Source organism: Miniopterus schreibersii, assembly GCF_964146895.1.
Source record: "Miniopterus schreibersii genome assembly, chromosome: 6".
In the NCBI taxonomy this organism is placed as follows: Eukaryota; Metazoa; Chordata; class Mammalia; order Chiroptera; family Miniopteridae; genus Miniopterus; species Miniopterus schreibersii.
In genome coordinates, this window is record NC_138107.1 from 69,355,848 (window position 1) to 69,373,592 (window position 17,745).

The 17,745-nt window shown below is 39.0% G+C and overlaps 1 protein-coding gene across 7 annotated transcripts in view; it reads left to right on the forward strand.

Annotated features, from left to right (window-relative positions):
- The window catches only part of TMEM200A (transmembrane protein 200A), a 57,355-nt gene extending 39,983 nt beyond the window's left edge, over positions 1–17,372 (forward strand). For 6 of the 7 annotated variants that reach the window (XM_081141136.1, XM_081141137.1, XM_081141135.1 and 3 more), the window contains one exon: positions 14,353–17,366. In XM_081141136.1, coding sequence (XP_080997262.1) covers positions 14,369–15,844 — 1,476 coding nt within the window. In that variant the 5' untranslated portion in view covers positions 14,353–14,368 and the 3' untranslated portion in view covers positions 15,845–17,366. Of the gene's footprint in view, positions 1–14,352 lie in introns of all 7 variants that reach the window. The other variant, XM_081141140.1, reaches the window with a different exon arrangement.
- The last annotated feature ends 373 nt before the right edge of the window (positions 17,373–17,745 follow it).

Sequence of the window (17,745 nt, forward strand, 5' to 3'; positions counted from 1 at the left end):
TCACAAGGAATTTTATCACGTTGACTTATCGGAGCTACAAATTCACAGTTGTAGCTCTTAAATTGCTCTTGATGTAACAACAAAGTAATTCAACTTTTGAAAATAAAGGCACACATTAGCTTAAAGAAATGAAATTCCAGTTTTTAATCTATCTGAGATGTTTATTAATATATGAGCAAAGAAAAATTATGCTTATATGGACAATAAAGTGAACTCTTTTCCAAATGGCTTGTCAGGATTTTTTCTTTATGTAGATTTTTTTCTCAGTGTGCCTTTAGTTACAATAGGACTATTTGTGTAGCTCAGTCAGTAGTACACTATAGACAGCTGTGTACATTTTGGTATTTGTTCTCCAGGTCTGTGTTTGTGTTAAAATATTTTTCAAATGAAATTGCTTACCACATTGTGTTTTTTTCTATTCAATTAACTTACTTAATTGAACATTTCTTCCTGTTGATAAATGGTTTTCTACATTTTCAGATGTCTGTGTAGTATTCCCTTATTTGAATGTACCATAATTAGTTGGTCAAATCATTGTGTACATGTTGCTAAATTATCCTTTGGAAAGACAGAGAAAACGTTTATATAAACGTTGCTTACAAATAAAAAGCTTTTGCTGATATTTTCTCAGCTCATACTTTTCATATGATACTTTAAGGGGGGAAATGAAATCTTTAAACTGATTGGGTTTTAAAATATTATCAATCAGTTTAGGGTGATAGGAGTCAGTTTTTAATATCCTTCTCTTAGTTTAGGAAACAGATAGTCAAAATTGTAGTGACAAAGAGCTAAAATACCAAAAAATATGCCTCAAAGTCATAAGATACTTAGGAAACTAACTAGGTTAATAGTGTTGCCACTGTTACCTGCTTTTGAGAATATTGGATCTTTATTTTATCTATGCATTGGGTGATACGGTTTTTTGGTTAGTTTCTTTTTATTTGAGGAACTTGATTATTTCTCACATACAGACGTGATAATTTTTATAAAAGTGGGTTCTTATAAAGGTTAGAAGTTTAACTCATTTTGTCCTAACCAACAATTGCAAGTTATTGAGGGCATGGCACAATGCTATGCAATTAAGAGATGCATTTGGTTTCTTTCTTTAAATGACATACTTTGTTCTTATTTAAATAACATGTTTTTCTCACTGCACTCTAAATTCATAATCCTAAACTCTTCTCCCTCACCCTCATCTGCTTGTTCTCTCTCAACATTTCCAATTATGGCTCCTGCCCCTAATCCTATTTCTGTTAACGTGCCTTATGATTGAAGGAGAAATCACATGTTCTTCCATTTGAAATTTGTTCTACTCCCTGGCTGCGTGGCGTTGAGCAAATGACTTATCCTCTCCAAGCCTCAACGAAATGGTACGGTTTTTTCTCCTTTACAGAATCTTACTGAAGATTAAACATGATAATATATATTAAGTTCCTTAAAAATATCAGAACTCAATAAGCACTAGTTCCTTTCTCGTTTCTGATTTTTCATTCTTCTCAATTTTCATACTTTCCCTCAAGGTCTCCAGATAAATAATTGGAACCTCTTGGCAGTTCTCTTGGAAAAGATTCAAGATAAAACTTTTTTCTTTCTTTCTGGAATTCATCATTATTAGAAAGTCACTATTTAACTAATATTTACTTGGATCTCAGTAAGGCTGTAGACTTTAGTTTAGCCAACTTTATTCCATTGAAATCTGAACAAATCCTAAAATGACCTTTTAAGCAGAACAAGGTCGTCAACTATTTTATGAAACGGAATTACTATTTGAGATCATGGATTGAGCAGGCAGGGCTGGGTAGGGGAAGCTATGATAGTGACCGGTGTCTCCATCAATTAAGATTTCACCACTGAATTCAGTTTCTGCCTTGGGATTTCAGATAGGAAGTTACGCTTCTTAGGTCTAAACCCCAAGCAGTCTGAATTCGTGCGAGTCCATTTATGCCATACTCATGGCTCATCTTCCCTGCGTTTGCTGGGAAGTCCTCTCTGCCTCTCTGCTTCTTCCATCTTCCCTTCTTGGAAGACAGCTCTAGGATCACCTTTATGAAATCTCTCTACTCATTCCTACACCTGTCCCTAACCCCTAAGGTCACTGTTGCCTTTTTTGTTTTTTAATAAATATATATATATTTTTAAATTTATTTTTGTTTAAAATATTACAGATGTCCCTTTTTCTCCCCAATGACCCATTCCACCCCATCCCATCCCCCTCCCCAGTCCCTCTCCCCACCATTATCTGTGTCCTTGGGTTGTTGACCTCTCCTCCCATGAATACTTCCATCATCGGGCCTAGACTGCTGCTTGCTACTGGCTTGTCTGCCTGCTTCTAGGCGCTCAGCCTGGTAAGACCGCAGAGGATGTTGGATTCACTTTGGAGCTCTGGCACATATGTGGTGTTCAACAAATAGCTGTTGAATGCAGAAGTAGATGTGAAACATCACAGGCATGGATTCCTCAGATAAAGGAGCTTAGAAGGTTGAAATGATTACAAGTGATGACCTGGATTAAAAACAGCCCAAGCAGAGCGAAATAGAGATGAAATTCTCTGCTTTTCAGAGTGAACTAGAAATTGGAATCAATTATCAACATCCTTTTGGAAGAATTAGGAATGTGATTTGATATTTAATTACTTGACTTCATTATCTTATGCAGATTTAAGAAGGAAGAGGAGCCCCCTTCGTCATTCCAATAGTAATACAAAAACAATCCCGACACCTGCACACATACAGTTTAAAGCAAAGGATTTTGAAGCCCGAACAAGCTGAGCAATTACGCCGGTTCTCTCTCTCCATCGTTTTTATTTGGAAGCTCCAATCCATCCTCTCATTGACAGCTTATTAGAGTTTATTTCCTTGTACCTCACCAGTAATGGGCATAACCAGTTCCTCTTTTTTTTGCATTTCTGTCAATTAGTAAGTGGAGCTCTATTTTTACTTTTGAAATTGCTTTAATTTGCATTTCTTTGCTTACTATTGAGCTACCCTCTCCATTCGTTAGCTGGACAGTTGTATTTTTCGGTCTATGAATCGGCCCTTAAGGTCTTTGGCCCACTTCTCTTTTGGCTGGCTGTCTCTCACAGGAAATTGCCAGAAGCAAACCACTGTAAAGCATAACAGGTATTGGAGGCTAAAAATGCCCAGGCACGACCCCCAGATGCCCTCCCCTTGTGAAAAGCGGTCACCTGCACGGGGTGTTTCAGGGACATGGTGGCGTCCTCTGTTGTTAGGTTAGGCCTCCCTCGACACCGTTCTCACTGCTGAGCATTCTCTCCTGTCTTGTTTATATTCCTGATACCTTATGCAGTTTATCTTCCTTCTCAATTTTTCCTTTTCAGGTAACATATTAGAGTCAGGATTTGGTAGCTGATTCAGTAATCCCGGGAGACATTCCTGGCCTTATGTAAATGCTTCTTAAAAGGAGAGATGGGACGACGTAAGGGCCTTACAGAAAACATACAGGAGGTCTCGTCAGTTCAGATAGTTAACATTTGCGATAAAGATCCATTATTTTCTCCCCCATACACATTTCTCCTCTTCTTCCTCTGCTTTATCTCCCACCATCTCCCCTCCTTCCTTTTCTGCCCTTGCCCTTCAGCTCGTTCCTTTCACTTTCCCCGGCTTCCTCTCCAGGAGCAGCGCTGGCTCAGTTACCTTTGTCTCCTGGAATTCTAGGTAAAAACTCTAAATAAAGAGGCACTGATCGGCCTTCAGTGGGGAAGCAGTGGGCTCTCCTGCTACACTTAGGGGAGAGGCCAGGACGTCTCGGCCTCGCTGTGGCTTACCTGCTCACCACAGCTCTCCAGGTCAGAGGCGGTAACGTTGGAAAATAGCAATTGTTGATTTAAAATTGGGGAAGGGAATATTATTATATCTGGACGATATAATTGTATTTCTAGAACATCTAAGAGAATGAACTGAAAACTTTTTAAAAAAACATTGATCAAGTTCAATGAAGTAGCTTAGTATAAAATTAATGCACAAAAATCAGGAGCCTTCCGACATCCAAACAACAACCAGATGAAGATAGAAATGATAGTGAAAGAAAACATACCCGATGTACAATGGCAACCCAGTGAGAAAACACCCAGGAAACAGAAAGGAACAAGAAATGAGAAAGATCTTATTTTAAAAAACTGACATAAAGGAAAACTTTTTAGATAAAATGCTGCAGTGGTAAAACAATGTCAGTTCTTCCTGTGTTTATGTAGAGATTTAGCATGATCCCAATAAAAATGCTAACAAGATTTTAAAAAATCAAATTCTAAAGTTCATAAGCAACCTAAAATATGTAAGAACAGACAAGAAATGTATGACAAAAGAGAATGAGAATAACCTATTCTAATCAGATATTCAAATATGCAGTGTATTACAATATGAATAGCACTTAAATCAGTTGGTTCTGGCGAATTATTAGATCACTGGAATAGAACAGTAAGTCTTCTATAATACATCATCTGTATATTGTATTGTGTGTTCACTCCACAGAGCCAAGTCTCCTTCCATCACCATTTACCCCCCACTGACCCTCTTCTACCTCCCCCCACCCTCCTTTCCCTCTGGTAATCACCTTACTATTGTCTGTGTCTATGAGGTGTTTGTTTGTTTGTTTTTCCTTAATTCCTTCACCTTTTCACCCAGCCCCCCAAGCCCCTCCCCTCTGACTGCTGGCAGTCTCTTCTCTGAATCTATGAATCTGTTTCTATTTTTAACCAATGTCACCCCAATAAATTCAATAAAAATTCTGAAAAAGAATGGTAAGTCTTAATGTTGACTCAAATGCATATGAGATTTGGTATATAGTACAAATATATGAAATTAATGTGTCATGAAAGTAGCATCCATACCAAGGGAAGAGAGACTGATTAAATGTGTTCGATTCTGGCCTCAGTTCTTATACAAAAAGAAATTCCAGATACATCAAAAAACTAGAATGAAAGAGAATTAGACCATAAAATTATTGGATGAACACATGGAATCTTTAAAAATATGATCTTAGATTATAAAAGGTCTTTCTAATGGTTATATGAAGCCATCAATCAACATACTGGTAAGGTTAACCACATACAGTTGATTTTTTTTCTGTTTGATAAAAGATACAATCAAAAAATGAAAAAAGTAAACAAATTAAATATGTTTGCCAGACATATCACTCCTAAAGAGTGGATTTCTTCAATATATGAAGTGCTTTTGTAAATCAATTCTATAGAAACCAAATGAGAAAACATCTCCCCCTTCTCTGGAAATAGCTGCAAGAAATCCTAAACTGTGCTTACCTCTGGGAAGGGGGACCAGGGAAACCATGGCTGGAGAGACTTTCGCTTCATTTTGTACTGTTGGGATTTTACCATGGGCACAAGTAGTTTTTCAAATAAGGAGAGACAGACAGACTGACCAAAAATACTTTTTTAAAAATTAGAAGCCTAAATAATTTGTTTTTCTTAATTCCCCTTGCTGCCACTAACATGTACAAGTAGAATAGGGGAAAGAAGATGAAATAGGAGGAGTCACATGTACTCCACAGCCTCCCTTAATGGAGTTTCTCAAAGGACCTATAGAATGTGTCCCTTTGGTACTAAAGGACTTTTGTATTTCCAGGCTCACTGTCATTCTTTTTATGATTGGTGAGCTTGGTCTTGCCATCCCTCATGAGGCCTCCTCTTATACTTCTTTCTACCTTGCTTTATGGGCAGCCCTGCTCAGATTTTACTTATAGGAAAAAAAAAGTAAAATGCTCCAGTGGAAATTATATAGTTTGAATTATTTCCTAATGTTTTCACAGGGTTTTAAAAATGCTAATGATAGCTTTGAGGTACCATCGTTTGGAAAACTTTAAAATAAATTTGATGTATGTTACTGTGGATTAAACGATAACATGGCTCGTTACTAATTTAGGTGGTGTTTTTGCTCTGGTGAGAGATGAGTCCTTGTTTACAGTAGAGAAGAAAGATCTTTTGCATCCTTAACCGTATGGGCACAGCTGGGCAACGTGCAAAGCTGATAGACTTATCCAGGGTGTTGGATAGAAAGTGGAGCAACTGGAATTGAAACTTACTGACGCCCTCTATCTTTTTCCCTTGTCCTCTATGAATGTCAACAGTGTGTTTGGATTTTCTGGGCATGTAAAATCACAGGAAAGAATGTTAATACCTATTAGAGTCTCACTTTCCAATGTTGTCTTCCCTGTAAGTGAAGTTCCCATATATATTCTTCAAAGGAGGGATCTGATTAAAAAGTCCAATTTGTGATTTTAAGTGCTTCATCTCTTATTCAGGAATATCTCAGCTAATTTCCTGCATTTAGTAAATATGTGACTTCTTTAGGGGTAGCTTCTTTATACCAATTTCAAGTTGACTTTGCAGTGAAAAGGGAATGTGACAGCCATCGTAAGAGCTTGTCCAGATTTGAAGAATTGGGGTATAGAGCGGGAAGCATATTTCTACTTTGGGGGAAATAGGCTTCTAATTTTTTATGCTCCTGCAGAAAATGTCTCCCACTGGGTCTCAGCAGGGTTTTTTTCTAATAGCTCATTATGGGTCCATTATTTGGCCTCCTGAAGACTTTTGTGTTCTGTGGACTTTATGGATTTTAGTCCTTGGAGAGCAATTGTTCCATGTCGTTGTTACACAGCTCATAATTGGTTTGGGCCCATATTTTATAGTTTGTCAGGGTGGCAGGTTTGGAAGGCATCAGTAACAAAGAACATATACAGTGTAGATTTCCAAGTATAGTCCCTACTCCTAGCAGTTTCTGCATGCTTTGGATGTACTTGACCATAAAAGTGATATTTTATATTTAATAACTATCATTCTGATGATTACCAGAAAATTCTATGCTTCCTTTAATTCCAGCATTCACATGAATATAGTATTATACTGAATATTAAGAAACCATTCTTTCCAGTACAAACCAGCAAAGGCCTTCAGAATGTACATAAAATCACAGCTTAAACGTTTTGTCACAAAATTAACATTTTGCTCATTTTCACTCTATTTCACCCTATGGCATCTTCTCTAGTCCTCATATTCCCAACCTCCATATTCCTCTTTGTTTTCAGTCTGTTTTATGTCCACGTGTCCCAATGGAAACAGAATGGTGCTTGTAGAATCCATCAGATCACTCATGCATTTGATTCAGTGGCATCATTAAGATCAGTAAAAACATCAGATGAACTGGTTTGGGATTTCCTACCTTATTTTTATTTTTGCTATTGTTTTTCATTATAAAAGTCTTCAAATCTGAAGAAATAGAATGAATTAAAAAGAAAGGCATGCTCTATTCTTTCTATAATATATTCCCCACCTGTCTCACTCATATGTAAACTCAAGTCTTCTTTGCAACCACCAAATTATTCATGGTGCTCTGCCACTAAAATACACAGACTCCACTCAGATAGTTTTTGACTCTAATTCTCAGTACAAACTTTCAATCATAATTTCTTTTCCATATACAGTGAGCCATCATTGAAATTTAACTTAATATATTAAAATAGATTTTTGATTTGACTAACTGAGCAATGAAGGAGTTAATACTGAGCAATGAAGAGTTTGATATTATTAGCTAACTTACTGAGAACTTACTATAATCAACACTGTAAACATTTTATATATATTACTTAATTTTGTCCTTAGAAAGACCTTAAAAATAGACATAGCTGGTGTCGCTCATGTAGATCTTAGTTCCCAAACACTGAGCTGTGATTAGCATTCATTATTTCCTTTGCTTTATAACAACCCTATAGGTACTGCTGCTGTCTTCATTTTACAGACAAAGAAACTGAGGCTGTAAGAGGGTGGGGTATACTGTGTGTTAAAGAGGGTTTTGCCATCTTACAGATGGAAGGACTGCGATAAGAAGAGTGTATAACAACTTGGCCAAGGTGGGGTGGCTCTCAAGTGAGGAAGCAAGGATGTGACCCTCGTTTCTCTGATTCCAGTGTCCACGTGCAAACCATTACGCTACACATTAAAAAATGATTTCCATTCTAGCTTATCTTTTAAACTTTAATACGATTGAACCATTTATTCACCACGGGCATTTGCTCTTTGAACTCCAGTAAAGATACAGACAGGAAATCCTGTTCTGAACACTTAAAATGTCTCTATGGGAAAGAGGGTCCTGAAACTGTTCTGGCTTGCACAGAAAATTTTTCCATCTGTCACGTTGGTGAATACCATGGGGGTTTTATATAATGTTTTTGTTTGGTCCTGAAGGCATAGGTTAATTTCTACTTCCATTTGGTAGATAGCTTTACATTCTGGCGAATTTTAAACTTTGAGATAAGACTAAAAATTCAACCATATAAGTAAGACAGTGTCAAATGTATTTAAAATAATTGGCACACTTCAAGTGAAAAGATAAAAGAGAAACCATAGGGCAGGTACCCCAGTGATAGAATTCGGGACAAGTCTGCATGGCAGACTCCTACTGATGCACCAAGCTTTTGGTAACTGCTGCTGCTGCTTGGAAGCGTCCCCTGATACCTCTGCGTAGTGTGGAAGAACATTCTTCAGTGTTCCCTTGACTCCATCATAGCAGTCAGTTCATTTCATTTTAAATGTGCACTTGGACTGCTTTCCCATTGGACTCCAGACTCCTTAAAATCAGAGAGTGCCTAGTATCTAGCCCATTTCAGTGATGTTATGCTAGTTCACAGTCAACAGATAACTTTGCTGAGCATTTATTACATGGCAGGCACTCTGCGAGGCATCGGGATAGCATAAAAAAACAATAGAAAGCGGACCATTGCACCAAAAAGGAATATTGCACTGGGAGCCTGAAAGCTTGAATTCCAATCCTGTTCTTCCTGCTAATTCATTATTGCAACTTAGACAACATTCCTGGTCCTTTGTTCGCTAAAAGGAATGTCTGATTCAAAAACTTCTAAAGTCACTCAACTCTGCAAGCTTCTGTACTTGTCGTCAACTCAGATATAAGTGCGTGAATGCATCTGGAACCGTGCGTGATGCGTAGTAGGCTCGCAGTGTGGTCAGGCGAGGACCTACGTGTGCAGGAATAAACTTCCACGAGAGTGTGAATACGAAAAACCGGTATGAAAAGCAAATTCCAGAGTGTGCTTAAGCTTGTAAAAGGGGTTAAGGACACAGTAAGGCTTTAAAGATTATCAGAGCAAGAACAGGAGAGACTAAGCCTGATGATTAGATGGGATGCTGTAGTGTTAAAGTGACACATAAGGCGGGCATCTTCTCAGTCAAGGTGAGACCTTTCGGCTGAAAGGGGTGGAATAAACATGGTTCAGGGGAAGATGAGCCCACGGCAGGCCCTTGCACGAGTGCAGGGATCCACATCTGCGCTGAGAGAGGTAGCAAAGGAGACAATTCCTACTGATGATTTCTGAGGTCTCTGATGGATGGATAAGATGGGAAAGCCCTGGAGATAGCCCTGCAGGCCCCAGGTTTGCACCTTGAAGAAGGTATGTTGTGGGAATGTTAAGCTGGCGATCTTGTAGCAAAATTGTGACTTTTTTTGAACCCTGGGAATGGAAAATAGGATGATTAATATGTAGCCAAGAGCTAACCCAAACTATTCTTTTTTGCTTGTTGACAGAAGAGTATATGCATACCTGACTTTTCATTTGGACTTTGGTAAGAACATAAGAATCATAAGAATTTGGAAACCGAGTGTGACTGACCCTCTAGCTAGGTTTATTCATAACTAGTCAAATGACCTCTTCAAAAAGATAGCTGCTGATCATTATATTCTTTGGGCCAGGAAACATATTTTGAGCCCTATGTCTGTTGCACTACCAGACACCAGTTTATACTATTCGATGAATGAAGATCTACACAGTTAACGATGTCTACCTAGGAGGAGATCTCTAGTGGAATGCCACAGGGCTTCCTTCAAGTTCCAGAATTTTGGTTGAAGTTTTGAATCCAGAGACTGATAAGCAAAAGCTCTGCCCAAGTTAACAAAAGGAAATTCAGTATAGTGAGATTTTTCGTTTAGATCTTTGAGTAAATAAGTCTTGGCCTAGCCCTGTCAGGGATGGGGGAGAGTAAAGAAGAGGAGTGTGGAGGTGGGGGTGATCTGTTCTGAGCCTGCACCTTCATGCACTGAAGAGCATTTAGACAGGTGTGAGAGGCCCACTGCTCTCCCAAGGACAGTCCTTTAACCTCAGCTACACCCCATGGCTTTTCCCATGTGGTCATTGTGACTTGAGAAATGGCCGTTGGTTGGTCCATACTCACAGTTTTAAAGACAGAGAGAATTTTTTAAGATCTGGTGTTCTGATGGAAACTAGAATGTAAATAAAACTGACAGGGAAAGAAAACCTCAGTGAAAGCAAATTTGGGGGCCTGTCCCCATTTCAAATTCTGTAAGAGCACAGGCTCTGGAACCAACCTTGAGCTGTGTGACCTTGGGTGTGGTACTTAAACTTACTGAGCTTCAGTTTTCTTATCTGCAGAATAGAGATCATAATGATTATATCTACTTTCAGAATTGTAAGAATAAATTTGTTCTTATATCCGAAGAACTTAGAACAGTGCCTGACCATAAGCAGTGTGGGTTTGTATGTTAGCTAGCATTACTACTATTGTTATTATTAAAACTAAGAAGAATGCTGACTTGTTACAATAAGGAGACTGTATTAACAGGGTCCCTATGCTTCCCCAACACTCCCAAAAGTGATAGATGTGTAGGATGTGGCTTTGCAGCATAAACTAATAAGTAGATTTAGGCTGTTTTTGCTTATACTGAACAGTTTGGACCAAGTGGATGTTGCAGTTTGAAGAAGCAAAGGTCTTTGCATTTACTCCCTCTAGGTTTCATAGTTTCACCAGTCTTCTTATTGCAACACTGCCCTTGGCAACCTCAGGCTATTTCCCAAAACCAGTCTTGCATGGCTGCTCTTATCTATATTGAGATTAATTTTCCTAAGATAACGGCACCAGTATTTGTGTCTTACTCCGGCCCCATTGCTTATGAGTTTAAAATTCAAGCATTTAGGTGTGACCCTTCCTGGTTTCTCAGACCTGACCCTCTTCATTTTTAGCCTTACCTGGGTTCCTCCCTCAGTGCTGAGCTGTGTGCTAAAGGCTGGTCAGAGGTCTATTGTTTCTTTCTCTTGACCTTACCTGAAATGCTGTTCACTTGTTTTTTCAGTGTTAGAATGCTAATGACGGTTTGAAGCCTGTTGCAAAGGTCCCCGTAATTGAAAATTTCATTCTAGGGGCTATCTCATTCATATACCAGCTCCTTCATTAGGTTCTAAGCTCTTGGAACAGTGACTGAGTTTGCAGGCCTTGGCTTTCCCCTCAGGGCTGGGTCCGAGTCACAGTAGAGGCTCTCTGAGCGTTTAATTGCCTCCAGCAGAATTGAAGCAGGACCAGGGCCCCCAGCCTGCGTTTGCTAATCCAGTGTTCCCAGACCTGGCCAGGGTAGACAGGCTGAAGAAGCTGTGTGATGCTTTGATTTCCCCATTTCCATCCTTTATTTCTAAACTTCTCCAGGGGTCTTTTCTCATTTTTTATAAAATTTCATACTCAAACTGCCCTTGCTATTTGAGTATGGTATAACCTGCTCATGCCTGGTCTAACCTGCTTTGCTTCCTCACAAAGGAGCTCAGTCCCTCATCACTCCCTTCCACCGGACTATTCCCATCTATCTTTCAAAAAATATATATTTGTCTTTCTCGGCCCCCTTTCCTCTGTCAGCCTCGGGAACAGAAAGTGGCACAGCCTGCAGAGAATGTTTTAGCAAGTGGGGGAAGACTGAGACTCTGTATGGGGTGATAATTCATGGTGGTTGTTTTTAAACCGGATGAAAAGCCTCTTGCCCTTGTTTTCATTCTATTTAGAAGGATTTCAGGGTAAATCTTATCCTGCCCTATGGGAATAAGTGAGTTAGATGGCCGCTGTCTAAGCTAAGCATTTTATGTAAACATTTAAAACTGTTTTGATTTAAGAAAACATAAGCTGGCACAAAGTTTTGTTGCAGGCAAGGTTTGGGAGTTTTAAACTGTAATATGCATACTTTGATAAATTTCATAGACTAGAACTGTGGGTTACAGTATAGTTTGTGCTTCGAATATCAAACTCTTAATCCTAGTTATAACTGCAGCGAAGGTTTACTCACCAGCTTGCTCAGCTAGCTAAAACTGTAGATACCATTCACAGCGCTGTTATTTAAACACAACAGAAATCATAAATAGAAATTGAAAAGGAGAGCCTGATTTTGCAAGACAAGATTCGATGCCGTGAAGAAACCCTCTCAGAAATTCACCAGAGACCTTGTGGGTCTTAAAATACCGTTTCCTACCATCCTGATTTGGCAGCTTGAGAACTCTTCATTACAAATAATGACAAATATTTTACCAACTCACAAAATGTTGCTTTTTAGTATTAATTTTGCTTTTAGCTAGGAAATTTAGTATACCAATATAGTAGTCATTCATCAAATCTCAGGAAAAATTACTCCCTTATTGATCATTTTAGCAAATGTGTCTTGAACACTGGCTGTGTGCAAGGTACTGTAGTGAATGTTTCTGGTGATAGAAATGTGAATTAAGCGCGGCCGGGTGTGGCTCAGCGGTTGAGCATCGACCTAGGATGCAGGTGATCGGGGTTCGAATCTCGGTCAGGGCACACGCCCGGGTTGCGGGCTAGGCAGCCGATCAGTGACTCTGTCATCATTGATGTTTCTATCTCTCTCTCCCCCTCTCCTTTCCTCTCTCTGAAATCAATAAAGATATATATAAAAAAGAAAAGAAAAAAAAAGAAATGTGAATTAAATTTGATGTTTGACCACAAGATGTGGAAGAACTAAGACATTATAATACAGCAAGTGCCATAGAAAACTTGCTAAAATGCTCTGAGGAATGAGAGCACATATGGGATTTGCTGAGTCCGTCAGAGAAGGCTTTATAGAGGAAGTGGAAATAAGAGCCTTAATGACCAGCCAGGTGTCAGTATGTGAAATTGGGGGGAGAGAGTGGTAAGGGGGCTCTAGATGGAGGAACCATTATTAACAAAGTTTCAGAAACAGTATAATATGGAGTATAGTTGGGTTCTCATTTTATGTAAATGAAAGGGAGCAGTTAGAGATAAAGCTGAATTCCATGGGTTTGAAATCCCAGATTAAACTTTGGTAGGTGGTGGAGAATATTTTATGCATTATTCCACTCTTTAAACAACTTCCGAGTTGTGTTTGAGGGTAATTAATCTGCCTGCAGTGTGTAAGCTTGATTGTGGCGGAAGTGAGGTTGGGAGTTTGGAAGACCAGTTGGGAGATTATTAAGACCAATTGGTTTAGTGAGGATTAGTAAGAGCTGCTCTGGGCTGGGAACAGGGGGCTGGACTAGAGGGTAGAACGGAGAGGCATCGAGAAGTAAAAACTTCTAGGATTTGGAACCTGATTGGAAGATGAGAGAAAGAAGAAAGGGAGGAGTTAAAAATAACCATGAGGAGTCAAGGCTGAGAACTGACCCCATTAAAAAAGTTAAGCAGTGCTGGTAGGGAAGAGTGCAGCTTTGCTAGTGGTGCCTGAATGTATATACGTTCTCCACTGGAGAGTTGGAAATGTGAAAATGAAACTCAGGCTATGATTTGAAATTCAGACTTGGGAATCATTAGCCTAAAGGAAATGGCGGAAGGTGTAGGAGTGGATATGAATGCCAAGGGAGAGTATTAAGAGAAAATGGCCAAGGACAGGACCCTCAGGAGATGGTGGTCTACTTTTAGATGAGGAAAGATGGTCCAATATTTAAATAGTGAGGTGAGGGAAGAGCCAGAAGACTTAGGATCATAAAAGCCTGGACAGGAGTTTCAAGAAAGGAGGGGTCAGTAATATCCATGGAATTAGAGAAGGAGGGAAGTTGAGAATTGAGACATTAAGTGTGGAAGTTTTAAGAGTCCATTGATGGCTTTCACAAGAGTGGAATGTATTCTTTTTTTAAGTCTGGGATTTGTTTGTTTTAGGCCTATTAAGTGTTCTGGATTTTTCTATTTCTTTAAATTAACACAGATAATGAGGATTGTGTGTGTATATGTGTGTGTGTGTGTGTGTGAGAGAGAGAGAGAGAGAGAGAGAGAGAGAGAGAGAGAGAGACAGGATTATGACCAGGGAACTATTTTATATAAATAATAAAATTATTTAAGTAAAATATACTAGAGCTTACATTTAATAATAGAAACACTAATTCAGCCAAAAAAGGAAATCGACAGGATTTTTCATTAGCCAATAAATAAAACTTCTGCCCAAATTATGTCAATTAAAAAGGTATTCTGCCCCCTTTCATTATATGAAACAACAAAAATACATAAACAATTGTTGAATTGATGAGCATACCCTCAAACATATTGAGATTATCACCTTTTTCCCTTCCTTTCAGAATAAAAGACCGAGCTATGATAGCGACTGGTGGAGTGATAACAGGCCTGGCCGCCTTGAAGAGGCAAGACTCGGCCAGATCACAGCATCATGTCAGCCTCAGCCCATCACCTGCTGCCCAAGAGAAGAAACCAGTCAGGCGTCGGCCTCGGGCCGATGTCGTGGTTGTTCGAGGCAAAATCCGGCTTTATTCCCCCTCTGGTTTTTTCCTCATTTTAGGAGTGCTTATCTCCGTTGTAGGAATTGCAATGGCGGTCCTTGGATATTGGCCCCAAAAAGAGCATTTTATGGATGCCGAGACAACACTGTCAACCAACGAAACTCAGGTCATTCGGAACCACAGTGGTGTGGTGGTTCGCTTCTTTGAGCAGCATTTACATTCTGATAAGATGAAAATGCTCGGCCCTTTCACAATGGGGATTGGCATTTTCATTTTCATTTGTGCTAATGCCATCCTTCATGAGAACCGTGACAAAGAAACCAAAATCATCCACATGAGGGACATCTATTCCACGGTCATCGACATCCACACGCTAAGAATAAAGGAGCAAAAGCACATGAACGGCATCTACACTGGTCTGATAGGAGAAACAGAAGTAAAGCAGAATGGGAGCTCCTGCGGCTCGAGGCTGGCAGCAAATACCATTTCCTCTTTCTCGGGCTTTAGGAGCAGTTTTCGGATGGACAGCTCTGTCGAAGAGGATGAGCTTGTGCTAAATGAAAATAAGAGTTTGGGGCATCTTATGCCACCGTTGCTCTCCGACAGCTCTGTCTCTGTCTTTGGCCTCTATCCACCTCCTTCCAAGACAACTGATGATAAGACCAGCGGCTCTAAGAAATGTGAAACCAAGTCAATTGTGTCGTCATCCGTCAGTGCTTTTACATTGCCTGTGATCAAACTTAATAACTGTGTTATTGATGAGCCCAGTATAGATAACATCACTGAGGATGCCGAGAACCTCAAAAGTAGGTCGAGGAATTTGTCCATGGATTCCCTGGTGGTCCCTTTGCCCAACACCAGTGAGTCCTTCCAGCCGGTCAGCATGGTGCTCCCGCGGAATAATTCCATTGGGGAGTCATTGTCTACTCAGTACAAGTCTTCTGTGGCCCTTGGACCTGGGGCTGGACAGCTCTTATCTCCTGGGGCTGCTAGAAGACAGTTTGGGTCCAACACATCCTTGCATTTGCTCTCATCACATTCAAAATCCTTAGACTTAGACCGAAGTCGCTCTACCCTGACTGTTCAGGCAGAACAACGGAAACATCCAAGTTGGCCTCGGTTGGATCGAAGCAACAGCAAAGGATACATGAAACTAGAGAACAAAGAGGACCCGATGGAGAGGTTGCTTGTGCCCCAAACTGCAATCAAAAAAGACTTCACCAATAAGGAGAAGCTTCTTATGATTTCAAGATCTCACAATAATTTAAGTTTTGAACATGATGAGTTTTTGAGTAACAACCTAAAGCGGGGAACTTCTGAAACAAGGTTTTAATGTTTAAAGGATATGATTTTACAAGGCTATATATTTTAAAACTATTTTCAGCAGTGTTTCCTTGTGAAAGCACTGGTTATAACCATTTTTGATCAAATGGTTCATAGTGTTTTAGACCTGGCTGCTTAATTCTGTAATGGAGATAGTTGTGTGTTTGGGTTACTAAGATTGTAGTACTCTGTGTTATCAAATACGATTTTATTTTTTCCATTCCTTTGAAAGCATGATCTCTTTTATTAATATAAATACAAAATACTTCCACCTGAAAGCTCACTTTTCTTTACTTTTATGTTCTCTCATTGGTGGTCATATTCATAGAATGAAGTGTCCAGTTTGGAAAGGGTAGGAAACCAAAGTGTGGACTAGAAGTACCAAATTCAGGCCCAAGCTTCAATATATATTTATAAATGAGTAGGAGAGCAAATCTTAGGTGTGCTTTTCTGAATAATTGCTTTTATGTAGGATTGATTAGACTATTAAAAAGGGAAAAGATTCTAGCTTCTGTGCGAGCTAAATGATATGAATTGTTTTAATTCTGTGTGAGCTAATTGATATGAATTGGTTAAGTTGGTAAGTAGGTATTATTTTTTTCAACATCAGCTCTGTTTTAGTGGTATTTTCTCAAGAAACCATGTATTCAAGAGCCATGGCTGAGAATGCGAGATATTCTTAGGGGTAGATTGTCAAAATGCTATCAGCTATAACATTAGATATCCAGAATTGAAATTTCTTTTCGACTGACTTGAAAAATGAATGGACCAATTAAGTTTTTAGAAATGCTACCTTAAAATAATAATATACATGAAAAAATGTTGACTAATGAATGAAAATGCATTATAGGCTAGTTAGTGCTAATTAGTGTCAGTTCCTTTTGCTAGTCATCTCTTTGATCACCCAGTATCCACTCATTCTCACATCCTTATTTTTCCCCAGTATTTTTTAGACCCTGTTATTTGGAAAATAATCAGCTAACCTTGACATTTCTTTTTATCTTCCCATGTCCCTTGCTTGGTGGTTTAAGAAAATCCAGTCCTTGATAAATTGCCTTGAAATTTATCTTGTGCTGGAAAGCCTTATGATGACTCCAAAGACTTTCTTATGGTATAATACATTTTTGGGAGTGTGCTTCTCAGTTATTGACGATAAAATGAACTTTTCCACCAGAAAATTGTCATGTTTTCCTTTAAGGTAACATATAATTTTAAGAATTATTTAATGGAATACTCAGGAAACTTGACAGGTTTTTCCCAATGCCTAAACATTTCTGAATATCAGTATTGCAGTTGTTGTGGAAGAAGAGAAGGAAGATCTATTTCTATTTGTAGGTTCCCACAGTTCCATCTTGTGTTGGCATCATGAATTTGAGGTACAGTGTTACTTGTTAGAACATCAAGCCTGTGTATTGTAATGGAGTGGGCTCAGTATTTTACTATAAAGCATTTAATAAATTTCTGTTCTTAATATAAATTTGTGTTCTTCATACATTTGCTGTAATTTTTTAAATAAAATTTAAATTTCTGTTTAAAGTATTTTTTTCACAATTTCTGACACATTCTACAGAAGGTTGCTGATACTCTAGTACATGTATTGGTTGCTGTGACTTTTTTTATTTTGCTTCTGTTAGATTAGAGAACTGGTCCGTTCACCTATTTAATTAGGCTGTTGTCATATTTTGTCCCCCTGGTATGATGGTTAATTTTATGTGTCACCTTGACTGGGCTAAAGGACGCCAACAGTTCTAGGTGTTTTATGAGGGTGTTTCCAGAAGAGATTAGCGTTTGAATCAGTGACTTAGTAAAGAAGATTGTCCTCACCAATTCCAGTGAACATCAGACAATCTATTGAGGGACTGAACAGAACAAAAAGGCAGAGGAATGGCAAATTTGGGCTTGAGCTGGGAC